Here is a 27,824-nt window from a genome sequence, read left to right as displayed (position 1 = left end):
TAGCGGGATTGATATGACTTCCATATTCCATATTCCATATTCCAATTGTTGTTTCGTCATGATGGCTGGTTTACTATAATATTTGGGTTGAGATTTCGTCGCCCATTTAAATATCTGAAATAGTTAGTTACACTAGCATTCATGCCCGCGCGTTGCTGCGGGTTTTAGAACAAAATCTGAAAGTTTAGAAGGATAGAGCATCTCGTTAAGAGCTTGTTTTACTAAAATCTAGTGTTCAAAAACAGGTTACAGTTGCTGTTGGAACAGCTTGCCAAAAATAAGTTGTTCTACTTGTAGGCTAACTTAATTACAATGAATGCCTAATCTGCTTGCCAAAAATAAGTGATGATCTCCATTAGCATATATGTGTGCTAAGAAGTTGTTAGCTAGTGATGATCAGTGGTGGAGGTTGTCCAAAAAGTTGCTTCCTCCAGTTCTATTTACACCAAAAGTGTCATGACATTTCAGTCCATTTTTTCTTTGTTGATGGTTTTGGTCGATGGTGTTGCTGATTCAATGCTGGTCTCCCTGTCATTGTGAAAGTAAGAAATTATAAAAGAGACAGTAAAAGTCAGAAATTATAAAGGAGGCAAGTTTCATAATGAAAAAAGGAAATAATTTTTTTTTTTTTATCCCAAATAGCAATAGCCAGAGCAATGGACATGTTTAATACTGCAATGTGCCAAAAGGAAGTTGGATACAGGAATTGTAAGTTTACTTAAACCACAATAAGTTCAAGTTTCAACCAACCTTTTATTCAATACGAATCAACACCCATAGCTCACAATGATTGGAATCAATACTGTAAGCATTACCTCCTTAAAAACGATGGATGACTTAAGCCCTGGAAATAGTATCTTCTCTAATCTGCTAATGATGACATCTGCCATAAGCTCCTTTGATTCATAGTCCTTTCGAGAGAAGTCCCTAATATAGAAATTACCACCTCATTAGCAATTCAAATTTTACAAACACTGATTCTAGAAGGGGTTAGGGAAGAGGGTGGGGAAAGGAACAATAATGGTCAACCATTTATTTATTTTGATAACATATATTTACCTCCCAGTCTTCAATGGAAGAGGTCGTAAATATGAAGAATACGGTGCCCTTCTGGAGCCAATGATGAATCAAGAACAGTTGGAATAGTTATGAATATACTTCCATAAGGCTCCTCTAACCTTCTCCAATCGTCCTGAAAAAAAAAATGCAAGACACTGAGGACTGCATGAATTAAAACACGCCTATTTCATGTACAAAAAAATACCAAAGGTAATATTATAACTGAATTTTATAAAAGTTAAAGATCTTAGTATGGTATGTCTTTCAAATTTACCTTTAAAAGGATTTCTCTTCCATTACGTATTGATACACCTGAACATGTATCGAAAAGCATATTTTAGTAGCAATATTAGGAAGAAACACAAATTTTTTTCCACATCAATTGCCCCAAGATCGATGCATGACCTATCAATTGAACATTTGTTTCACTGTGCTATCATTGGTACAGTTGAAATTGGGATATATGATTCCATTCAACAATTATGAGCTAGACATGATCAAACTTCAAATATAAACGATGCCAAAGCTGCATCAACAAAATAAATTTAGATGTTAATAAGTCAAGGCCAAAGTGACTACAAAGTCAATGTAAATGTTCTGTAAACATTAGAAGTATCAGCAATTCTTTTTTGGGTCTTTAAGTATCTGGGATTAAACACTTTAGAATCTGAATTATTGATATCAAAGGAAGCATAAGAAGACTCCCAGAAGCAGGGCGCATCATTTGTTAGCTTGGCTATTAGTTTGTTTAGTATGTTGAGTATGTTATAAAGAAAAGAAGATTGAACAGAATTAAAAAAAAAAAAACATGGGAACAAAATCAGTCAACAAATAATGAAAATATGCTCCCAACATTGCACACAACAGAGAAGTCAAGAAATTCATTGTTAACTGTCCCAGTGATCTGGCTTGCAGAGACTATGAAGATCATGAACCTATCTCAAAATTAAACCCCCAAACACCTGAAACAGATAAAACCCATATGATATTCCAGGCTCCAGAGTCCAAATTGGCTCTGAAATTAAGTATCACAGCCACCCACACCTTGAACACAAACATGAAGATCATACAATCAATGATCCCAGAAACCATGCAAACACAGCAAACCCAAAAACTCAATGAAGATAAAAATAAAAAAGGTACCGATTGTTCCCGTCCCCCTCTTCCTTTTCTCTGAGTTACCTACCTTCTTCACCTGTTAATTTCAAATATTACCAATCAGATGACTCCAGCTCTTCCAATTATGGGAAACAAATGGAATTTAATTACCAACCTTATCAATCATTGAAATAAGAAATGGAAACAAATGGAATATCTAACCTGACCTCATCGAAATAAGACAGAATCAACTCCATACAATAATCCAATACAGTATGAATAAGAAAGATGCTACACCTGGAACGAAAAAAAGAAGAAAAAAGAAGTGTTCATAAAGACACCAAATGAAAAATTGCTCGCAGAAATAACAACAAAGCAAAAAATGATATATACTAACAGATGCATGACACGATTTGCTAAATCTAACTACTTCCCATATCTAATTCCACATAACACAGCTCTAATGCAAACCCACACAAAACTCAGATTAAAAAAAATGCTAAATCACCCACAAAACCAAATTCAAATGCCAAACCAAACACAGCTAGATAAACCCACATACCTTCACATGCATGCACCTGTAAAGCTTACACAAAGCGTCAGAATTAGAAAGACGAAAAGAAGGAAAAATGGGTAAGAAAAAAAAAAAAAAAAAACTTGAGTGAGGAACCATTTCTCACAAACCTTCCAATCTGTCATATTGCGATGGACTTCTCCATGCATGAATGTATCTGTCAATAATGGAAACGCTCATAAGGTTTTGAAATGAAGCAAGCATTCATGCATGGAAACATTCATGAGATTTTGACATAAAGTAATGATTCCAGTTTTTGGTAAAATTTACAGAAATCCATTACAACAAAATTGCATGCACCGACATTCAAAACCAACCGACCAAATAAGAAGCGCTTACCTGAAGCTCAAAGTCTCAAAGATATATGATTGCTCAATCGGATCGTCTGATTTGATGAAAAGATTGCCAGCTCAATCGAAACCGAGAATCCGAAACCCCTGCATAAGCCAAACCCCAAATCAATCACATACAAAGATTCGAAACGAATTTCTTTCACAAAAACCCAACAAATAAGTCCTAAATCGAACAAAAATGCAGTAAATGATGACATGCAGAACCTACCCACTGTTACCAACCCTCTCCCTCTCTCTCACTCTCTGTCAACAATAGAACGCAGAACTCAGCTGAAAAACGAAGAGAGAGGAAAAAGATCGCTTCTATCAGTTCAGCACATTTTATAGGTAGGTCAAACAGCAAACCGTAATTATTCCAACAGACGAAGGGCAAAATGGTCTTTTCACATTAACGGCTCGGCTCGAGCCGGCACTGTTACTAAGCCGATGAACAGTTAACTGAGAATTAGTATATAGTAAATTTGCGATGAGCCACAGTGCCATGCGTGCAATTCCAATTCGAGTCGATCTGCAATTACATATAGTAATATATATATATATATATTCTATTCAGAGCGAAGCTCTGCTTTAAAATTAACATGTGAAGTTCGAGTTTTGGATCACTTTTTGGTCGCATATTCACATCTCGACCGTTCAGTTTTTAGGTACTAGTGTATAGATGTCGACCGTTTAGTTTTTAGGTACTGAACGGTCGAGATGTGGATATGCGACCGAAAAGTGATCCAAAACTCGAACTTCACATGTTAAGTTTAAAGCGGAGCTCCGCTCTAGATAGAATCTGTATGTCTATATATATATATATATATATATATATATATATATATATATATATATATATATATATATATATATATATACCTTAAAGCTAGTACGGTTCAGGTTGACAGATTCAGTCCGTCCATTGGTTTAAGCGAGTTAGATACCTTAACGATCATCAATTGGGCTGAAAATTTGCAAAGATGATCTATACACTAGTACCTAAAAACTGAACGGTCGAGATGTGGATATGCGACCGAAAAGTGACCAAAAACTCGAACGTCACACGTTAATTTCAAAGCGGAGCTCCGCTCTGGATAAAATCTGTATATATATATATATATATATATTTTTTTTTTTCTCAGGTGCGGACGTCCATACCGAAATTTAGGTACGGATTTCCGGTTTTCACCCACTTTCCGATCACATATTTTGATCTTAACCTTTCAGTTTTTAGGTCCTAATGTATAAATCATCTCTACAAAATTTCAGCCAATTTGGTGATCGTTAAGGCATCCAAAACTGCAATTTACACGAACAAACCGAATCTGTCGAACCGGAACCGTTCGTGTACATTATTGTAATTTGCAGTTTTTGATGCCTTAACGATCACCAAATTGGCTGAAATTTTGCAGAGGTGATCTATACAGTAGGACCTAAAAACTGAATGGTTAAAATGTGAAAATGTGATCAGAAAGTGGGGGAAAACGGAAAATCCATATTGTTTGCACGGTACGGACGTCCGCACCATAGCCGGACTGTATATATATATATATATATATAGGGCCCTTCCACTAAGGGTTTTTTTTTTTTTGTCTTTTATAGGGATAGGGCATTAGACTAACTTTTCGATCACATTTCATCATCTCAACCGTTCAGTTTTTAGGTCATAATGTGTAGATCATTTCTACTAATTTTCAGCCAAATCGGTGATCGTTAAGGTATCAAACTAGATTAAATCAATGGACGAACCAAATTTGTCAAACTTGAACCGTTCATACTTATTATCTTAAATTGCTATTTTGAATGCCTATAATCAATTTAGTTGAAAATTTGCATAAACGATCTACACATTAGGACCTAAAAATTGAACTGTTGAGATGCGAAAATATGATCGAAAAGTTGGTCAAATGCCCTATTCCTAGAAAAAGATAAAAAAAAGGACCCCTCACTACAAGGGCCCTGTATATATGTGTGTGTGTATGTGAGTGTGTATATATATATATATATATATATATATATATATATATATATATATATATATATAGAGGCGGGATCGAGAGCGGACGTCCGCAACCCAGAAAAAGTGCGGACGTCGCTCCTCCTCAGACGGGAAGGCGGCGATCGCTGGGCTGCAGGTGCCGGACGCACCCTCTGGACATCCCGGACGACCTCAAGCAAGCGGCGAAGGCGATCGGAAACTCAGCGGTGTGCTGCGAGCTCACCGGAAACCATGGAAGCCATCGAGCTCCACGTCGATCCCTTCGTCGACGACTCCAGCCGCTTCTGAACTGCTCCACGTAGTGGCCTGGTTCCGTCCGGCAGCAGAAACGCCGCCGTCGCTGCTCGATCGAGGCCGGAGGAACGACGTCCGCACTTTTTCTGGGTTGCGGACGTCCGCTCTCGAACGGTTTTGTATATATATGAAAATACCAGATGGAACAAATATTAGAAAGAACTTTGTGTATAGGAATTTATTCAAAAGAAATGCGATACATAACACGGAGATTTGCTAACGCAGTGTAAACCTCTCCACTGAGGAAACTTCACTGCTTGGCTTTTAACGTAGCCAACATGAAAATGCAATCCAATATGAATCACTAGGGTTTACAGAATACAAGTAGTGTTGTTCTTAACAAACACTATCACTTAGCAACACATGCTAACTTGTTTTACAAATGTTCTAACTCCTAATACAACATCCTAGATAATCAACCTTCAACCTTTCTTTCTCTCAATTAAATCACGATCTTGAGAATAAATATGAATGATTTTGCAATGGAATACATGAAACACATAAAGAGGGTTTTTCAGAAAAACTATATGAGCAACGCTAGTGGTTCAATTTAGAGCGATTTTATGCAATAAAAAAACCACACCCAAACTTTCGTTTAAAAACCTTTTATAAGGGAGAAAACTCTCCCCCTCAATCAAATCTTTTCTTAATAATTAATTAAGAAAAATATGGAAAGGTTTAAAAACTGTTTTTGAATGTACAATCGAAACTTTCCTAACCAAGATCTCAAATTGATATGCATTTTGAAAACCTCTTTAATGCATAAAAGATTATTGAATCAAATTAACTGATATACATATCAATCAAAAAGCATCAAAAAGATATGGAATCAATACATATTACACTCAAGATCAATGACTCGATTTGGCCTAATCTTTTCTTCAAGATCCGATCCTATGATCTTTCTCTTTGTTTCCTTGACGCTCCGGTTTCCTTGTGACAAAGGGAAATCATGTATTGAATGGTGAAAAGCCCAAAATACTTACAATCTCCCCCTTTGGGCATTCCCATTCAACACATGATTTTTCAATCTTTTTGTCCTGCATGTTAGTTATCACAGATAAACACTAGTCACTAAACAAGGGGTGCTACTTGGATTAAGGAATCAGTTTCCATCCTTTTCCAGATCCAAGTAGCCAAAATAAAATTACTTAATAACCAAAAGCATCCAAGAAAAATATATGTGCTTATGCACTTACAACCCAGCAACCAAAAGGAAATATTGTTCGATAGAAATTAAACTTCAGAAAGCATAAATAACAGAAAATTAAAAGAGTTTTACTTCTCCCCCTTTGAATGGGAAGGCACGTCGAAGTCCTCAATAAGATTGGTGACATTGTCCAGAAATTCCTCTTCATCCATGGAATCTGAGCTCTCCTCTGGTGCAACAGGCTCCTGCATGGCGGTGGATGGTCCGGGAGCGTCAAACCCGGGAGGGTGACGCTGCATGTTGCGGATTTCCTTGAGGACCTCCCGGATAGTATGGTTGGTGCGAACAAGGAGAGAATGCATGTCATCCATGTCAGTTGTGAGACAAGCGATTCGCCAATCAGCCACGAGAATAGCATCTCGAAGAGAGGAGGAGCGAGAGGGATCATGGGATGGAGATCAACGAGGAGGAGGAGGAGGAGTACGACTTCGTTCACGGTGCATGCCAGGATGGAGAATCCCGGCCCTCACAGCAGCTTGACGACCGTCCTCAGGAGGAGGAAGTCGCCGGTGTCCACCAAGGCGAGTGGTTGTCTTGGTGCGAACCATGGTGATAGAATCAGTTGGTGAAAGAACCTGCACACAGAGACAACCAAGAGTAAAATCCGAGGGAGACAAGAGAGGCTATATATATTGATTAGTTAGGTTTAGGGAAAACCAAAGAGAACACACCGATTGGGATAGCGTCTCAAATGGAGAGAGAAGTTATGACAAGTTATTTTTCCTAGATATACGCATGCAAAGAACGTCTCCCCCTCAACTTAGGCATAATCATTATGGAAATTAAATGCAGTCAGATGGCCATCAAGGAAGGAAACGAAGAGACAAAAATATTCGTAAAATCTGCAATTAAATCAGATGCTCGTTTCCTTTTCTAAGTATCAAGGCAATGAATGCTTAGGTCATATCGAAGAGAGAAAATATAGCATAGTTTTATCACAGAGAGAACAAGTCATGTAGTGAAGGGACATAGTTCAGAGCACGAAGCATGATGTATTCTATCAACAAATTGAGTTGGTACTCATATTCAGACCTTAGGAAGTAAATCTGTGAAAAAGAGTGAGTATAACCAGTATGTGGGGCTTAGACACAAGTTTAGTAAAAGAGAGAAGGAGTGAATTAAGAGAACTAACATGTGAACGAAGCTCATGATATCTTCGTAGAAGATGTAGGAAACATTGTTCCTAAGCACGTATTTTATTTGAGTCATGGACCTCTTTTATTTGGTGACAATTAGAACTCATGTAACAAGACTCTTCTCAGCAACTCCCAGAACAGATGGTCTTAGGGTAATAAACATAACAAGGATGCTCCATGGAGAGAGTCTCGAGTAGTTGTCTGCATTATTTTATTGTACGTGCAACAATCACTCACCGACTCCTTTCTTGCAAACCTTAGAAAGTTCACCACAACTAAGGCCTGATTACTCAGAGAGATGGGATATAGTTATCCATTCTCGTTTCTTACAAATCCTAGAAAGTTCACCACAACTAGGACCTGATTACTTTGAGAAGAGGGAACGAGTTATATGAGCATTTTAAGTAGTTCGCCTATTTCACCGAATCTCTTTTGACAATAAACAAGGAGCATGCCACCACATATGTTATAAGTGAAAGTGCATATGTCGATTTACTGAATAAGATACTAAACATGGGTACACAATTTTTTTTTTTTTGTCCAGAATAAGGCATGGCAACAGAGGATACATAGCAGAAAATATGTAAGTTTCACTAGTGACTGTAATCAATGGATACTAAGATCACAATTTTCTCAATCAACAGTGGACAGTTATTCTTGTGCCTTAATGCTTAGAACATATCCCTAGTGCATTTCTCAACATCTCAAACCTAGCAGTATCAAGAGGCTTAGTAAACAAATCAGCAAGTTGATTTTCAGTGGGCACAAAGCTTAACTCAAGTATGTTTTGTTCAACTAAATCCCTAATAAAATGATATCGAAGATCAATGTGCTTTGTTCGAGAGTGTTGAACAGGATTCTTGGTGATGTTGATAGCACTAGTGTTGTCACAGAAGATAGACAACTTACCTTGAGGAATGCCATAATCATGAAGCATTTGTTTCATCCACAGCATTTGCGCGCAACAACTCCCAGCTGCAACATACTCAACTTCTGCAGTAGATAGAGAGATGCAATTTTGTTTCTTGCTATGCCAGGCAACCAGATTGTTGCCAATGAAGAAACATCCCCCTGAAGTACTTTTTCTATCCTTTAAGTTTCCTCCCCAGTCAGCGTCAGAATATCCTGCAATTTCCACGTTAGTATCGAAGGTATAGAAAATTCCACAGTTAACTGTACCAGATATATAGCGAATGATTCTCTTGACAGCTTCCAAGTGTGATTCTTTAGGGTTAGCTTGAAAGCGAGCGCACACTCCTACACTGTAAGATATGTCGGATCTGCTGGCAGTGAGATAGAGCAGACTGCCTATCATACTACGATACAGTGTGTGATCAACCGATTTCCCATCCTGGTCTTCGCTCAGCTTAGTAGTGGTACTCATGGAATTGCTCACTGTCTTCTTAGATTCAAGACCAAATTTCTTGATCAGATTTTCAGCGTATTTTGTTTGAGAGAGAAACAAACCCGTGTCCATCTGCGTTACTTGCAGTCCAAGAAAGAAAGTTAGTTCACCACACATGCTCATTTCAAACTCACTTTCCATGACAGATTGGAACTCTTTGACAAGATATCTGGAGGTGGAACCAAAAACAATGTCATCAACATACACTTGGGCAATGATAATGTCATTTTTGGTTCGTTTTACAAACAATGTTTTATCAATAGACCCTCTAGCATACCCTTTTCCTAAAAGATGAGTGGAGAGCCTCTCATACCAGGCTCGGGGAGCCTGCTTTAGCCCATACAGAGCTTTCTTGAGACGGTAGACATGATCTAAGTTATGTGGATCTTGGAAACCTGGTGGCTGTTCCACATAAACTTCTTCCTGAAGGTTCCCATTTAGAAAAGCAGTTTTGACATCCATTTGAAACAATTTGAACCTAAGATGACATGCTATAGAAAGGAGTAATCTAACTGATTCTAATCTAGCCACAGGAGCAAATGTCTCGTCAAAGTCAAGACCTTCAATCTGAGAGAATCCTTGAGCTACTAGTCTAGCTTTGTTTCTAATCACATTCCCTCTTTCATCACTTTTGTTTCTGAAAATCCACTTGGTTCCTATAACATTGCATTTACTAGGTCGAGGTACCAAGTACCACACATCATTCCAAGTAAACTGATTTAGCTCATCCTGCATGGCACTAATCCAGTTATCATCCAATAAAGCTGCCTTAATATTTTTTGGTTCAACGATGGACACAAAACCAAAATGAGATATAATGTTCATGCTTAGCAGATTTTCAGTAATAAAACATAGTAATACATTTCCTTCACTTACCTCAGAAGTACTTACCTGAGCTGTAGCTTTTCTCCCTGTCAGTCCATCTTTCAGATTTCCGATGATATCTTGAGAGGAGTGGTCCTTTTGAACCTGCTTGAACCCTTTCCTTTGGATGGGAGCTGGTTCAAAAATGTTGTCGGGGATCTCCTCTTCCTCTTCATCAGTTGAGGCTTCTGCAATTTGTGGTGGTGTGATAGAGGAGGGTGATGGATCTGCATATGATTCTTCCTGTTTTACACATTGATCATCAATAGAAACATTAATGGATTCCATAACAACTCGGGTTCTTTTATTGTAAACCCTATAAGCTCTACTGTTTAGAGAATATCCCAACAACTCGGGTTCTTTTATTTTTAAATTCAGTACCATTATCCGATCTTACTCTCACTATGCTAGTATTTGATGACTTCTTTTCAATGATCAATTTTTGACTCAAGTTTTTAAAAGATTCAAACGTTTCAGTTTTGTCTTTTAAGAAAGGATTAATTACAGTTTACCCCCCTGAGGTTTGGGGGTGTCATCATTTCACCCCCCAAACTCTCAATTTCACTTTTTTACCCCCTGAACTTTCCAATTTCAATCAGTCGTGTCCAATTTCTCCTATTCCCTCCAAATTGGACTTTAACTCTGACTTTTAAGGGGTAAAATGGTCATTTCAAGACAAAAAAAATAAAAAAATAAAAATCGTTTTTTTTTTTTTTTTCTGTTTTTTTTTTTTTTTTTTTTTTTTTTCTTCTGTTTTTTTTTTAAAAAATTTTGTCTTCAACCTATACACCACAAGTTATAATAGGTTTATAAAAACAAAAAAATACTCTAGATGGTTAAAAGCCGCTCGCTGGTCTACGATATTTGTGATATATCTCCGATAAAGTGAAGAATTTTAGGATATATCCCCAATAAAGTGAAGAAATATCTGTAAAAAATAATTTTACACTTTATCTGTAAATAAATATCTGTAAAACATGATTTTACACACTCGCTGGTCTATGATATTTGTGATATATCTCTGATAAAGTGAAGAATTTTAGGATATATCCCCAATAAAGTGAAGAAATATCTATAAAAAATAATTTTACACTTTATCTGTAAATAAATATCTGTAAAAAATGATTTTAAACAGATATTTCTTCACTTTATTGGGGATATACAGATATTTACAGATAAAGTGTAAAATCATTTTTTACAGATATTTCTTCACTTTATTAGGGATATATCCTAAAATTCTTCACTTTATTGGAGATATATCACAAATATCGTAGACCAAAAATGATTTTACACAGATATTTCTTCACTTTATTGGGGATATACAGATATTTATTTACAGATAAAGTGTAAAATTATTTTTTACAGATATTTCTTCTCTTTATTGGAGATATATCCTAAAATTCTTCACTTTATCGGAGATATATAACAAATATCGTAGACCAGCGAGCGGCTTTTAACCACCTAGAGTATTTTTTAATTTTTATAAACCTATTATAACTTGTGGTGTATAGGTTGAAGACAAAATAAAAAATAATAATAATAAAAAAAACGAAGAAACATAAAAAAAAAAAAAAAAAAAAACAGAAAAAAAAAAAGAAGATTATTTTTATTATTTTTATTTTTTTGTCTTGAAATGACCATTTTACCCCTCAAAAGTCAGAGTTAAAGTCCAATTTGGACGGAATAGGAGAAATTGGACACGACTGATTGAAATTGGAAAGTTCAGGGGGTAAAAAAGTGAAATTGAGAGTTTGGGGGGTGAAATGATGACACCCCAAACCTCAGGGGGGTAAACTGAAATTAATCCTTTAAGAAATTTACCCAGGTGTATCTTGAGAAATCGTCTACAACTACTAGCATGTAGCTCTTACCTCCAATGCTTTCAGATTGAGCTGGTCCCATGAGATCCATGTGCAAAAGTTCCAAGATTTTTGTGGTTGTTGCAGAATTCACCACCCTGTGAGGAGCCTTGGTTTGCTTTCCAATTTTGCAGTCTCCACATATCTTATCAGTTTTGCCTTTTAAATTTGGTAAGCCTCGGACACATTGCTTGGAAGATAATTTCAGCAAGTCCTGATAGTTTACATGTCCCATCTTTTTGTGCCAGAGTTCAAAGGTTTCCTCTGTAGTTTTTACAGACAAACATGGCTACAAGCTGGAAGATTCATTAGCTTGAATATGATAACAGTTATCAAAAGATCTCTTACCTCCCATGATACCTTCTCCTTTCTGATTTAAGACTAAACATCTCTGTTTGTTAAACCATACATCTTCATAGTCGTCAGCCAAATGGCTTACGCTAATCAGATTTGCAGTTAAGCCTTCAACGAATAGTACATTTTTGAGATTAGGTATACCTGGGGTGTTCACTGTACCTCGAGCTAGAATGTTTGCTTTCCTTCCATCTCCAAATGTGACTGATCCTGTTGTGTTCTCATCTTCAAAAGAAGCAAACCAGGTTTTGTCTCCAGTCATGTGTCTAGAGCAGCCACTGTCGACATACCAGAAATCTCGTCTCTTGTCAGCTAATGCAGTCAGGGCTACTAAACAAGATGCTTCAATGTGAGAACTTTGTTGAGTTTTGCTTGCACAAGCAAAGAGACAAGTATGATCAGTTTTATCAATATAAGACTGAAGACATTTACTTTCATTTTTCTTGGTCCAGACAACTTTTCTTTTTTCAGTTGGAAGGTTTTTCTTCGAAACAATTTCTGTTAATCTGTTGATGAGTTCTTTTTGTTCTTTAAGTTCAAAACTTAGAGATTCAATAGTGCATTTTTCTTGAGAGTGCTGTGAGGTTGAAAATCTTCCATTACATCTAGGTCTGATATGGCCTATCTTACCACAGTGATGACATGTAGGAATAAAAGGTCTAGGGTTTGCGTACCTGTTCTGACCAGTGTGAGACTCTTGGTCAAGTTTTACCTGGAAGTTTTGATTTGGTTGACCTTCCTTCACATTTTTGACAGAATCATCAGTGGAGACTTCTTCCTTTTCTACAGGTGGTCTTGATGCTCTTACGAACTTGGTACATTTGGAATTCTCTCTAGTGTATCCTAACCCACAAGTGTCATAAGGAGCTTTTCCAGATCCGAGTAATTTGGACATGGCAATAGAGCTGACATCGAACTTGGTGAACCTTTCTTGAGTCGATTTTAACTCTTCTTGCAGTGCCTCGTTTTTAGCCAACAGTTCCAAGTTCAATGCTCGTTGTCCGTTAACATCCAGTTCCAGCAATTTTATCTTGTTGAGATACTCATTCCTTTCAGTCTTCCAAGTCACTATTCCTTGGTCACCTTGTAAATCTGCTCCTTCACCTTGTAAATTTGCTGATTCCAATAATTGCTCCATTTTTTCTTTCTCGGTTCTCAGAAAATCAACTTCTTTTTCCAAACTCAAGTTTTTTAGCAGGGTTGCCTTTGAAGCTTTGTAGAGTTGTCTGCAGCGGATATTTGTTTCATCATCAGAGAAAAACTCGTCACTATCTGAATCAGGTAGAAATGATGATACAAGTGCTACATTTTCAATTTCTTGAGACTCATCATCACTCCAAGTTGAAAGTAGAGACTTGTTGTTGCTATTTTCATGCTTCCTATTTCCACATTCGGTAGAGATGTGACCGTAGCCACCACATTCATAGCACTTAGGTTTTCCTAAGTGATTTCCTTTGAAGTTTCCTTTTCCACTCTTGTTGGTGTAGTCACTGTGGTTACCACTGCCGGTATAATTATTCTTTCTAGGAGCATTCGAATTTCTAGAAGAGTTCTTGCTTTTGAGAAATCTTTTGAACTCCTTTGTCAGTAGGGCAAGATCTTGTGTTTCCTCTTCCTCTTCTGTTCCTTTCACTGCCTTGAAAGCTACACCCTTGTTTTTCTTCTCAGGTTTTAACCTCATCTCATAGGTTTTAAGATTTCCAATGAGCTCATCGAGTGGGTACTCGTCAATGTCAAAAGAGTCCTCTATGCTAGTGACTTTTGAATGAAATTTTTCTGGCAGGGCCCTGAGTATCTTTTTAACTATCTTATCTTCATCAAAAGGTGCACCCAGACTACGACACTGACCGGAGATTTTAAGAATTCTACCATGAAAATCATCCACGGTTTCATCATCTCCCATAGTCATGGTTTCAAATTCAAATATCAGTGCTTGCAGTTTCTGTTCACGTACCTTCTTATTTCCTTCATACGTAGTCTGTAGAAGATCCCATGCTTGCTTGGCAGTGTCACAGTGACTGATTCTTAATTTTTCTCGTTCAGATAGGGCTGTGAAAATACTGTTCTTAGCCTTGAAATCTGCTTGCAAATCACGAACTTCTTCCTCAGTCCAATCCTTCCTTGGTTTGGGAGTGGCAGTGGAGGAGCTTTCTCCTTTTGCTTTTACCATAGGTATAGTCCAACCAGTTTCTACAATATTCCACACATGTTCATCATGAGCATAGAGATATGATTTCATGTAGATTTTCCACTGAGTATATTTTTCACATCCACCCTCGAACCATGGAGGACTATTTATAGATCCGCCAGCAGCCCTATCACGTGAATGTTCCATCTTTCCTGGGATCACTAGAAAGTTCTAGAACCCGCTCTGATGCCAATTGAAAATACCAGATGGAACAAATATTAGAAAGAACTTTGTGTATAGGAATTTATTCAAAAGAAATGCGATACATAACACGGAGATTTGCTAACGCAGTGTAAACCTCTCCACTGAGGAAACTTCACTGCTTGGCTTTTAACGTAGCCAACACGAAAATGCAATCCAATATGAATCACTAGGGTTTCAGAATACAAGTAGTGTTGTTCTTAACAAACACTATCACTTAGCAACACATGCTAACTTGTTTTACAACTGTTCTAACTCCTAATACAACATCCTAGATAATCAACCTTCAACCTTTCTTTCTCTCAATTAAATCACGATCTTGAGAATAAATATGAATGATTTTGCAATGGAATACATGAAACACATAAAGAGGGTTTTTCAGAAAAACTATATGAGCAACGCTAGTGGTTCAATTTAGAGCGATTTTATGCAATCAAAAAACCCCACCCAAACTTTCGTTTAAAAACCTTTTATAAGGGAGAAAACTCTCCCCCTCAATCAAATCTTTTCTTAATAATTAATTAAGAAAAATATGGAAAGGTTTAAAAACTGTTTTTGAATGTACAATCGAAACTTTCCTAACCAAGATCTCAAATTGATATGCATTTTGAAAACCTCTTTAATGCATAAAAGATTATTGAATCAAATTAACTGATATGCATATCAATCAAAAAGCATAAAAAAGATATGGAATCAATACATATTACACTCAAGATCAATGACTCGATTTGGCCTAATCTTTTCTTCAAGATCCGATCCTATGATCTTTCTCTTTGTTTCCTTGACGCTCCGGTTTCCTTGTGACAAAGGGAAATCATGTATTGAATGGTGAAAAGCCCAAAATACTTACAATATATATATATATATATATATATATATATAGCTGGAAATCGTTCTCACATGGCTAGGCAAGACAACGATCAAGTCGAATTTTGCCTCCAAAGTAATCACGTACACGCTTAACATGTGGCTTTGTGGAATCCTCTCTACACATAAATCGTTGAATAAGAATTTTAGGCTGTGTTTGTTTCATGGGACTGGACTGGATTGGAGTAGCTTGTATAAGAAAATTAGTTGTATCCCACGTTTGGCACACACGAGGACTCAATTAAATGAGATAAGAGAGTCCCCGCGTCAGCTCCCGAGCTTCTTACATAAAACCCCCAAAAATCACCGGACTGTGGAAGCAAGGGCTTCAACAACGCTCGTGGGACTCTCGATCTATTTCGCGCGCTTCAGCCTCGTCTCTCCCTTTCTTTCGCGCTTCAACCTTGTGTCTCCACTGTCGATCGCGCTTCATCCTCCTTTAACTTCCAGGTTCAATTTCGTTTCTTTCTCATGCTTCTTTTTCTTTGATTCTGATTCCCACTTCCCTTCGACCCCGTCTAGCTTCTTCTTCTCCTGTATCTAACGTGATTTGTTGAAAAAAAGACTATGGATTGATTTTCTATTAACAATTGTTTATGGGTTGTAACAATTGGTGTATGGGTAGCTTGGATTTGCTAAGAATTGATAAATTTCAAGACTGGGTTTTTTCTTTTTTTCGTTTAACAACGTCTGTGTTTGCTTTCTTCTTCTTTGGTTGGTTGTTTTCATTGATTTTGGATGTTCATTGTTTATGGGTTGTAACAATTGGTGTCTGGGCAGCTTGGATTTGGTAAGAATTGATAAATTTCAAGACTGGGTTTTTTCTTTTTTTCGTTTAACAACGTCTGTGTTTGCTCTCTTCTTCTTTGGTTGGTTGGTTGTTTTCATTGATTTTGGATGTTCATTGTTTATGGGTTGTAACAATTGGTGTCTGGGCAGCTTGGATTTGGTAAGAATTGACAAATTTCAAGACTGGGTTTTTTCTTTTTTTCGTTTAACAACGTCTGTGTTTGCTTTCTTCTTCTTTGGTTGGTTGTCTTCATTGATTTTGGATGTTGATCAATTCTAGGTTTTTTTTTCTTTGAACAATGTCTGTGTTTTTATCTTCTTCTTTGGTTGGTTGTGTTCTTTGATTTTGGAAGTTGATCTATTATGGATTTTTTTTTTCTTTGAACAACGTCTGTGTTTTTATCTTCTTCTTTGGTTGGTTGTTTTTCATTGATTTTGGATGTTACTGTGATATCTTAGATATGGATCGAAGGAAAATTATGTTGCTCTTATTGGTGGAGTTGTGGCACCTAGAGACAATGTGTGCTTGTACTATGCTTGTGCTACTGATGTTTAATTTGAGACGAAGACGTGCTAAAAGACATGCTCTAAATAATCGTTCATTCGTTAGACGTGAGACTCGTTTGAGTTATCTAGATAGTATTATAGGCAATAGTGACACCGAATGCGTACACGAATTAAGAATGGATAGAAGGAGTTTTGGCCTTTTGTGTGAACTGCTTCGCTCAGATGGAAAGATAAAGAGTGATGGTTTGGTGTCTGTGGAAGAGCAAGTATGTATGTTTTTACATATACTTTCACATCATGTGAAGAATCGTACTATTAGAGGTAGATTTTTTCGATCCGGAGAGATTATTAGTAGGTATTTCCATTCTATACTACAAGGTGTTTTACGATTGCAAGGTAGTTTGTTGAGGGTACCTGATCCGGTACTTGCTGACTGCACAGATCGTAGATGGAAGTGCTTTAAGGTTAGTTTTTTTGTAGAGACTGCAGTTTATTTGCATTGTTTCAGATTGTTAGCATGTTCATCTATATGTGCAGTTTATAAACTTCATGAATATACATATTTTTTTTAATAGAATTGCTTGGGGGCACTAGATGGAACTTACATTAGAGTGCGTGTACCTGCAATTGACAAGCCAAGATACCGCACAAGAAAGGGTGAAGTCGCTACAAATGTGTTAGCTGCTTGTTCTCGTGATATGCAGTTCATATTTGTTTTACCGGGTTGGGAGGGATCGACATCGGACTCTAGAGTTCTTCACGATGCAGTGACTAGGCCGAATGGTTTAAGAGTTCCCACTGGTGAGGCTATTGGATAAACACTGCACATTCAATTACTGCAGTTTTGGTTCGTTTCACACACTAATAGGAATTTATATTTTGGCTATTAGGTTATTATTACCTTGTAGATGGTGGTTACACAAATGGTGAGGGATTTCTTGCACCATATAGAGGAACAAGGTATCATTTGTCGGAATGGGATGAAAGAAATATGCCTAGTGATCATGTGGAATATTTTAACATGAAGCATTCCAAGGCAAGAAATGTGATAGAACGGTGTTTTGGAATGCTAAAAGGAAGGTGGGGAATACTTAGGAGTCCATCATTCTATCCAATAAAGACACAATGCCGCATAATTACGGTTTGTTGTCTTTTGCATAATTTTATTAGGAGAGAGATGTCCATTGATCCGATAGAGTATGCAGTATGTGAATTAGATGCACAAAATGGGGAAGAAGCTGAGGTAGTTGGCACGGTTGAAGCGTCTAATCAATGGACTACTTGGAGGAATGAATTAGCTTTACAAATGCATAATGAATGGACGGGAAGAAGGGCAGTAAGGGCTGCCGGAGATACAGGGGTTTCAGGTGCTGCTGCAAGGGCTGCAAGGGATGCAAGGAATGCAAGAGCTGTAGGGGATGGAAGAAATGCAAGGGCTGCTCCAGCTTCAAGAGAATAAATGATGCAGTTTCTGGTTTATAAGCCTTTTAGTACTAAGGATCATTATTTATGTAGCTTTTGATTTGTTGTATGAATACATTAATGCATTTTAATGCTTAGGAGTGTGAAGACCTAGTCTTAATTAAATTTAATATGAAATTGAGTCAAAGTTATTCTCATGAGTTTTTGTGTTTTACTTGTGTTGGACCAATTGGTTTATTATTTTTAGTTTGAGAATCAAGTTGTATTAAGAACCCACATAGAAAAACAGAAGCTGAGAGAACAAGAGGGAAAGCTGTGGGACTGTGTTTGGTGGTACCTTTTCAACTTGCTTTGTTCTATTGTTCTTGCAGGTTTGGATTCAGGCTGATACAGGGGTTTACTGCTTCAAGTTTTTTCTGGCCGAAGTGGTTTAGTGCTCTTCTTGCAGGTTTTTCTCTTCCCTCTTCCCACTATGAATTGAAATTTGCTTCCGATTCAATTTAGGCAAATGCTCCAGTGACTGACCAGTTTGTTGCCATTTAGGATATATTTGGCCTTTTGATTTTATGGTTTCATGATTTGTGAATTTGTGTTCTTTTGTTATGAGAATCAAGTTGGAGGGTGAGAAAGTGTGGGTTTTTCAGTTTAGTTTTCTTGCATTGGATGATTAGTTTACGAGTTTATGATGATCTTTATTTCGTGTTTATTAAGGGTTGAGTTGTAGGGGTCGTTTTTCCTTTGAAGGTGTTCATATCTCTATTACAAATATACTCTCAGATTCAGCCATTTTACCTTTCCTACCTTGTATCACACAACCATTGTCTGCAGTAGTTTCAGACCTTCTAACTGTTTTGCTGCTGTTTTTGGATTTCTGGCATCTTCACGATGTGTTCTTTGCTACTGTTCCTTGGTATCCCCAGACTTGTTTCAGCTCCTCTTAGTTTTGGTGTGGGCTTCTTTGCACCTGTTTTCTGTGATTCTCAGTTCCTTGTTTGACAACTTTTACATGCTTAACCATCTGGACTTATCCTTGTTATGAAATTTGAGCATATAATTTTTCAAGGTTGAGGCTTTCTATGAGAGTTTCAAAGTAGTGATCTCACTCTCTTTCTTCACTGCAATAGGACCAAGTTAGCAACAGTGACCTTAGTACAAACTTTTCTGTTGGAAGTCAGTCAGAGATATTCATTAGCATGCTACTGTAGTGAATTTGAACTTGACCGAAGGTGATGAGAGAATAACATATTGGACTTTTGGTTGTGAATTTGGTAAACTTTTCAATGCTATTTGAGCGGAGTCTTTGCTTGAAGCAACCTTCCTTGATTATTATAAGGAACTTCACAAATCTTGCAATAGTTTTTGAAATGCAGAGGTTCTTGCTACCTCTCTTTGACCAATGCAATAGTTTTTGGAATACAAATACAGTTTAGTTTTCTTGGCATTGCATTGCAAATTATTGTTGCAGTTGAAAGCTCACACTGAACATGGACATAGTCACATAGCACATATTTAAAATTGATCAAGTATTGGTAGCAGTTTGTTAAACTGGGAACATTGCAGATTGGCCGAGAAAATGTGCAGTTTGCCAAAGAAAATAAGTAAAATACTCTGAAGAGATTAGGATTAGTTTTGGAAAGCAGAAAAGTTGATAGTGAGTGGAAACTAAACTGGAACTAGAAAATTGCAGCAGCTTGATCATATTTATGCTTCTTTAACCATCAGCAAATCCATTTTTTTTGCAGAAAATGGAAAGTGGTGATGAAAATATAGAGCAAGGGAAGTCAAGGCGTGTATGGACCAGCTTTGAAGAAGAATCTTTGTTGAATGTTCTTGACGGAATTATTGCTGGAGGACAACGCTGCGACAGTGGAAGTTTCAAATCTGGTACTTTACTGAAAATCGAGAATGCTTTAAATCTTTTATGTCCCAATTCCAATCTGAAGGCAAGTCCACATATTGAGTCAAAGTTGAAGAAACTGAAGAAAGATTATAGCATAATCTATGACATGATGAACAAGAGTGGATTTGCATGGAATGATATCAAAAAGTGCATTGAAGTTGATAGTAATGAAGTATGGGATACGTATTTGCAGGTAATGAGGAAGTTTCATTAAGTTTCATTTTTAATCTAACTGATTTCATTGCTGCACTGTGATGGTGATTCCTATGCATTTTCTGTCATAGCACAACAAAAAGGCAAAGGGATGGAGAAACAAGAAGTATCCATTATTTGATAGACTAGCTACAATCTTTGGGAGTGACCGTGCGACTGGAATTGGAGCTGAGGTCCCTGCTGATATGATGGAGGAGCAGAGCAACAATGAAGATGGCATTGAAGTTGAGAATGACACAAGCCCCATGTCAATGAGCACTCTCAGGTTAGTCAGAAAAAGAGGAAAAGAAATGATGAAGATAAAATTATGATTGCATTGGATAAATTGTTTGAAGAATCTGGAAAAAGAATGCAAGCAGTGACTGATGCTATAGTGAAAGGTAATGAAGATCGATCTGATATTGCTAAGGAACTTAAGAAAATGGGACTTTCTGTTATAGACCAAATTGAGGCATTGAAAATCATTTTGGATAAGCCCCAAAATATATCTGTGTTCATGTCCTTAGATGATGAAGTGAGAAAAGTGTATGTGGATAACTTGCTTGCGGGCACTGCTAGAGGATCTACCTAACTGCTGCATGAGGATATGTTTTTTGTTTTTGTTTGGAAAACTGCAAGAGTTGCTGCAGTAGCTTATGTTGGACAAGCTCCTTCTTTTGCTAGATTAACATTCATTTTTGTAATTGCTAGATGGAACTTGTGAATGTTAAATCTGTGTATTAGGGACTTGTGAATGTGTAAAAACTAACTACAAGCATGGAACTTTATTAGCATCTGTTGTATTAATAGGTGGACTTGTGAATGTGTAAAAACTAACTACAAGTTGCAGATTGTGGTGTGTTTTTTTTTTTTTTTTTTTTTGAGAAGACAGATTGTGGTTGCTCTTCTCAAGCTATTTGGTTATTAGATTTCTTCTTGCTGTATGCGAACTTTGCCAACAAACAAGCTACAACAGTTTCTCATGTTTCTACAAATTACCAACTTTTAGTCCAATGCACAAACAAACATGGGATAGGACTATTTTGACTATTCTGCACTTTAGTCCTAAGCAGTACCAAACATGGGTCAGGTATTAACATAGCATATCCCAGGCTAGAAGAGTCCTAGACTATTATAGGAAATAAGGTGGGGGATAATAGTCCCCCGTAACAAACACAGCCTAAAGTATACTATTTGGAGTATGAGGTTTGACAAAGAAAAATTGTTATGTGTCCAAGTATAAAGTATTGATCGAGAAACTCGAGTTGATTTTAGAATATTTGACTTGCTAGAGTGTGAGCAGGGTCTAAATTTTGTGTTCTAAGTTTGGGAATTAAAATCTTTTTTTTTTTTTTAACTTAAAAAAGAGGAATAAGAGAGGTAAAAAACCTCCTTATTATTTAAGGAAAAAGAGAAATAATAAGAGAGGGACGAAACCAAAACCTCCATAGTAGAATACATCAGACATTATTGAAAACTAGCTAATGAAAACGAAATTGCTTGAGGAAACCTAAACGATCACTATTACAAGTCGAAACAATGAATGGAGGGGTCAAATCCTATCAAACTAAACTTGTTAACGTGGTACCATGATTTGCTAAGATGTCAGCAACTTTGTTACCTTCCCGAAAGATATGTGAAGATCGGAAATGCATCTGAGAAATGCAGTGCAAACAATTCATCCACTATACTCTAAGCTGTCATAGCACAACAAATTAAAATCTATATTTAAAGGAATGATTTTTTTTTTTTCAATCAATAAACCTGGTTTCAATTTCATTCATCACAAGCCAGATGAGAATTATATATCCTTGCCATATACAGACATACAAGAAGATGTAGTAGTACCGATAGTGGTACATGGAAATATGTTCACTCATTAGACATCAAATACATAGATTACATAATAACTTGAATCCACTTTTGGTACTACTTTAGAAGATTATTCGAAAACATCTAGTGTGTGCTAAAAAAAAAAATTAGAGAATTATTGAATTTTTTTTTTATCGGAAGGAACTTCATTGATAACAAAGATCACAATGAGAAATAGGGTTGGGCTCGGGTCGGGCCGGGCCCGAAAATTAGTCAGACCGAGACCGAACCCAAAACTGTGGGTTCGGGCTTTTTGTAAACTAAAAACCGACAGAAACCGAACCCATTCGGGCCGGTTCGGTTTTCGAGCCCAAAATGCCAGTTCATCATTTAGCTATTCAGCTTTACCTGTTTTGCCTGTTTTGGTACCTGGAAGACTGGAATGCATATCAAATTATAATGCTGTGAAATAAACTCATTAACATAACTGTAATCAATTTGCAATAATCAAGTTTAGCCACAGTTTACACTTTACAACACAAACTCAAGAGTCCAGAATACATTGTCCAACATAAAACAATCCAAATTGTCCAACAGAAACATAAACACAATTTGCAGTTTTGCAAAAATAGTCAAACTGTCCAACTAAGAAATAAGTCAATAACTGAAGCTGCACTGCTCTAGGCCTTTAGGCTCTAGTTGCTCGGCCTGCTGCCTTGCTCCACAAGTCCAGACCTCCATGACAACTCGACAAGTGCATAAATCTGCAAGTCTGCAACTCTGTGCATTCACATTTCAAACTTGATCAGTTTACAAATACAATTATACAAAGTTAAAAAGTAAAGCAATAACATGTATAATGATCTAAAATATGCAGGTTCCCATACAAACTTGAAACTAGGAGTGCATTCCAAATCAACAATGCAGGTTCCCAATTTCACATACAAGATTACATTATTACAAACATCAACACAATACCAAATCACATAGATACCAGATAAGATTAACATGATGCAACTCTGCATTTTGCAACATTATGCACAATTTCACATACAAACATCAACACAATACCAAATCACAAAGATACACAATTAACAACATAGATACCAAATCACAAAGATACCGACACAGCAACACAACATTAAAGCAGTAACCAATAATCCAATATCTTTAAAGCAACAAGTCAATAACCAATAAAATGCAGAAATTAATATCATTAAGGCCAAATGCAGAAATGCAGAACATTAACTAAATAAATGCATATTGCTAAGTGCTAACTAAATGTAGAAACACACAGTTTTAAACAAAAACTGGGGCAGTACCTTATTTTGCTGCTTTACTTTTGCTTGCATTACCTACCCTTGAATTCTTTGAAGCTTTAGATGATTTAGACGTAGATGGTTTTTCAGGCTGATCAATTGTACTAGCACCTTCCTCCCTTGCATGTTCTGCAAAGCAACAAAAGTGCAAAGTTTAAACAAAAACTGTCCAGATTTTGGTACACAACTACACATTACTACAATGTATTATAAACTTGAAATAAATTAACAAGGCAGCCATTCCAAAAACAAAAATCATACCATCCTCCACACTTTCATAAAATTCAATGTCCTCGATACTAGGAACATATTGAATGTTGTTGATGCTTTCGGATCTGATCCAATTTTGGTAGCATATCAATGCTTCCACCGTTTTGGGAGTTAGAGAACTCCTAAAGGGATCGATGACCCTTCTGCCTGTGCTAAAGCAAGACTCACTTGCCACTATGCTCACTTGTATTGCCAAAACATCCTTGGCAAGGGCAGCAAGATTAGGATACTTGGCACCATTCAACTTCCACCACTCCAATATATCCCACTTATGAGGAATTGCAGGCTTCTCAATCGGGTCCAATAAGTATCTATCCACTTCATGTGCAACAACAGCTTCGTCAGAGTCTTCCAATTCTTTCTCCCAATCTTGTTCCATGTCGACTATTTTTCCAGTAGGCTCAACTGTCCTTTTGGAGCTGGATTTGCTGCCTTGGCTAATTGAGCTCTCTCCACTTCTAGCTTTTCCATTTCCAGCCTTTGAAGACATCATTGAGGAGCTGTACAGATCACAAAGGGCCACTAGAAGCTCTTTAACCTCGGCAGACTTCTTCTTAATGTCATCGGACTTCATTTTCAGCCACTTATTGCAGATACTTTCAAAGTTTCTGATCTTGAACCTTGGGTTTAACACCAAGGCAATGAATAAAAGCTGATTGCAGTCTTCCAAGCTTCCAAAATACTTATCAAACTTCCCTCTCATCTTCACAGCCATATCGAACAAGATCATTTCAGTCTCTGAACCAGTAAAATCATACGGTTTATTGAACAATTCATCGATCTCCGATTTGATGGCCACTATATCATGAAAAGCTTTCCATGATGTTGGGTGATTTGTGGCACTAATCCTCATTGTCACATCATAGAAGACCTTTAAAAACCTCACAAAAACTGTTGCCTTTTCCCAGTCCTCTTTAACCGGTGGCCCCACCCTTTTTATCTTCTGTTTCTTCCTTGAATCAGACCCTCCAACTTGCAGCTCATCAACTTCATCATCGATGTCTTCATCCTCATCAAAGTACCACGTGTACTTGCTGTCCTCCTCATCGGCCATTCTATCGAAGGCTTTTCGCAGCTGTAATGCAGTGTCTAGCATTAGAAAGGTAGAGTTCCACCTTGTTGGCACATCAAGGATGCATACTTTCTTCGACTCAACCTTCTCATTCTATGCACACTGTTTAAAAACATCGAGCCTTTGTCCACTGCTCCGAACATAGCGTATCGCATTCCTAATTGAAGCAATTGATTTCTCCATCATTTTTAGGCCTGATCTGACAATGAGGTTCAGAATATGTGCAAGACACCTAACATGCAGGTACTTGCCTCCAAGAATAGGCTGTTTCTCCCAGCCTAACATCTTCTTCCTAACGTACTCAATTGCAACCTTATTTGCACTTGCATTGTCAACGGAAATTGTCAACACTCTCTCAACTTCCCAATCAAGCAAACATGCCTCCAACAACGTCCCTATGCTATTTCCCTGATGATCAGGAATCACCCGAAAATTCAGTATTCTTTTGTGCAATGTCCAACCATCATCAATAAAATGGGCAGTCACCACCATGTAGTTGATATTTTGCACTGATGTCCATGTATCGGTGGTCAAGCAAAGGCAATGATTCCTTAACTCTTTCTTCAGCTCTAATCTGGCTGCTTTATACATGGACAGAAACAGTTTCACAATAACCCTCCTAGAAGGCACATCCCACCTAGGTACAGCCACACTACAAAAGTATCTAAACCCCGGCCTTTCGATGAAACTGAAAGGCAGTTCATCCATTACTATCATCTTGCAGGCTGCTTCCCTGGAAGCTTCCTGACTCCATTTCACCATCACCAACTCCTTAGTGACACTGGTACTTAATACATGCTGCCCACTTTCTAAATCAACCCTACCCGGATAGTTTTTGCACACTTCTTGTATATGTCTCCTAAGTGAACTAGTTCCATTTCCATAACTATCACATGCAAGATCAGTTCCACAGTAATTGCACTTAGCTCTCTGTTTAACACAAGTTTGAATTTTCTTACCATCCTTAATCTCGAACTGAGGCTTCTCAATCTTCTTGAAGTGCAACCACACCCAAGATCTTCCAGCAGGTTTTTCTTCTTTTGCTTCTTCATTTTCATCATCTCCAGCGTTGCTCGGTCCAGCAGCTGCAGCTTCACCATGTTTTCTCTTCACACCAGCCTTCCTCTTCGAGCTTTTGAATGTTTTGGGAATCGTCTGAACCCTTGAAGCATCAGTTGGTGTTGGAAGAGCAATGGCTTTTGAATTGGAATTGGAATCAGAACTTTGGGATGAATTGGAATCGGAACTGTGGGATGAATTCTGAGGAGAAGCCATGAAATTTGGGATGAACTGTAGGATCAGATTTTGAATGCAATTTGGCTACCTCTGAGGCTCTGACTGAAATGCAATTTGGCTACCTCTAACAACTTTAAATTCAATTGAGAATGGCCTGCACAAATAGTAAACAATTAGGATTGATAAGCATGCTACTGCCAATTTAATAATTTAAAACCAATTCACACTTAAATAGGATTTACAGCCATCGCAGTTGATAAAACATATCTAGTACAAAATAAGACGACCAAAATTTGATGAGGTGAAAATGGCAATTTATGAATTAACGAAAAAATTACTAAACTATGACCTATTCCTTTAAGGATACAGTCAAATAACAGTAAAAATGTAACTCGAACTCAGAACAGTCAAGACTCAAGGGGATTGAAAATTGAAAAAGTCAAATTGAAAACCCTAGAATCTAGATTACTCACTGAAATGAGTTGCGAGGAGCGAAGTGTACACTGCAGACCATCAAGGCTCAGGGAGAATCGACGGCGACGATGAACCTTCGCCTCCAATGGTGGAGGAGCCGAGGAGGATTTTGATTTTCGGAGACGGAGACTGGAGCATGAGTCGGTAATGGACGGAGAGAGAGATAGACAACTCAGAGAGGGGTGAGGGTGGGACTGAGAGGGAGATTTCAGCTGCAAATTTGGGTTTTCAGATTTTGATAATTTGGGGCTGAGATCATCGATACCATCGAGAGAGGGACTGAGGGAGTGAGTGAGGAGTGTTTAAGACTTTAGGGTTGTTTATTTTTTATTTTTTAATATTTAACATAATATTATAACACCCAATTATGGAGCGACATGTGGCATATGAAAAAAAAAACGGGTCGGTTCGGGCTTTCGGGCCCTGAAAATATGAAGACCGAGACCGAACCGAAAAATGCATTCGGGTCGGGCTTCAGACCGAACCGAATCGGGCTTTTTTCCTCGGTTCGGATCGGGTCCTCGATCTTTCAGGTCCGGACGCCCAGCCCTAATGAGATTAGGTATAGAGATTTTAGAAAAAACCCTGCCCACTAGACTTCAAAACTCAAAGTCCATACTGACACACAGATGGAGCCAAAGAGGCTCCAACTCCAAGCAAAGAAAAGGCTGACTAACTATCAAGGCTTCTTTTACTAGGCGATGTGCAACTTTATTGCAATCTCGCTTCACAAAGCGCCAACTACAAGAATTAAAAGACTTAACTAACTATTTAACTTCATCAATAATGGAACCTTCTGAACTTAAGTCATCACTGAACTGATGATTATTCCAGTCACTTTATCAAAATCAAAGATGAGATTGAGTCAGAGAAGCTTGTAGAAGAGTGTTGGGTGCAGTGAGCTTTAGGGGATCTTTACCCCGCAAGACATAGGGGTCCTCCTCAAAAGCTTAATTTATGAAGATTATTTTTTGGAATATTCATGGATTAGCTAATGCTCCTACAAGGACTGCTCTTCGTAGTTTGATTAGAAAGCACTCCCCTGATTTCCTTTGTTTATCAGAACCAATGACATCTTTGACGCGTATTCCTGATTCTTTTTTTAGATTTATTGGTATGCAATTGGTAGGTGTCAATGATCGAGGTCAGTTATTTCCTAATATTTGTTGTAGAGAATTGGAAAAATGTATTGTATTCATCTCACCATGAGGTTTATATAGGGTTACATCATGTATACAAAAGACAATACATAATAGCTATACTAATCAATCGCACATTACAAGTATGTCAATCGCATACATTACGAGTCTGTCAATCACATACATTACGAGTCTGTCAATCACATACATTACGAGTCTGCAATCGCATACATTAAGCAATACCTATTGCAT

At 37.5% G+C, this 27,824-nt stretch overlaps 2 protein-coding genes across 14 annotated transcripts; one reads left to right on the top strand and one right to left on the bottom strand.

The window, feature by feature from the left end:
• Positions 1-200: 200 nt before the first annotated feature.
• LOC133746347 (uncharacterized) lies at positions 201-3,539 on the bottom strand. Of its 13 annotated transcripts, XR_009864087.1 has the most exons (11): positions 3,293-3,539; positions 3,071-3,168; positions 2,842-2,888; positions 2,720-2,735; positions 2,385-2,454; positions 2,203-2,254; positions 1,465-1,585; positions 1,334-1,371; positions 1,060-1,192; positions 816-927; positions 201-528 (listed from the first exon to the last, which is right to left on the bottom strand). XR_009864087.1 is itself a non-coding variant. In XM_062174528.1 (7 exons), the coding sequence occupies exons 1-5, from the start codon at positions 2,729-2,731 to the stop codon at positions 1,070-1,072; spliced, it is 303 nt and encodes a 100-aa protein (XP_062030512.1). In that variant the 5' UTR covers positions 2,732-2,746; the 3' UTR covers positions 201-528; positions 816-927; positions 1,060-1,069. The 13 variants fall into 13 exon arrangements, 1 of the variants encoding a protein (XP_062030512.1); XR_009864084.1 differs by having other exon boundaries at positions 2,380-2,735; XR_009864085.1 differs by having other exon boundaries at positions 2,385-2,735.
• Positions 3,540-19,903: 16,364 nt separating this feature from the next.
• Positions 19,904-20,842, top strand: LOC133744384 (uncharacterized). Its single transcript, XM_062172503.1, has 3 exons — positions 19,904-20,251; positions 20,343-20,536; positions 20,620-20,842. The coding sequence occupies exons 1-3, from the start codon at positions 19,904-19,906 to the stop codon at positions 20,840-20,842; spliced, it is 765 nt and encodes a 254-aa protein (XP_062028487.1).
• Positions 20,843-27,824: the final 6,982 nt, after the last annotated feature.

This window comes from Rosa rugosa, chromosome 4 (assembly GCF_958449725.1).
Source record: "Rosa rugosa chromosome 4, drRosRugo1.1, whole genome shotgun sequence".
Taxonomy (NCBI): Eukaryota; Viridiplantae; Streptophyta; class Magnoliopsida; order Rosales; family Rosaceae; genus Rosa; species Rosa rugosa.
Note: the sequence above shows the minus strand (reverse complement) of the source record. Positions and strands in the feature narration are given on the sequence as shown.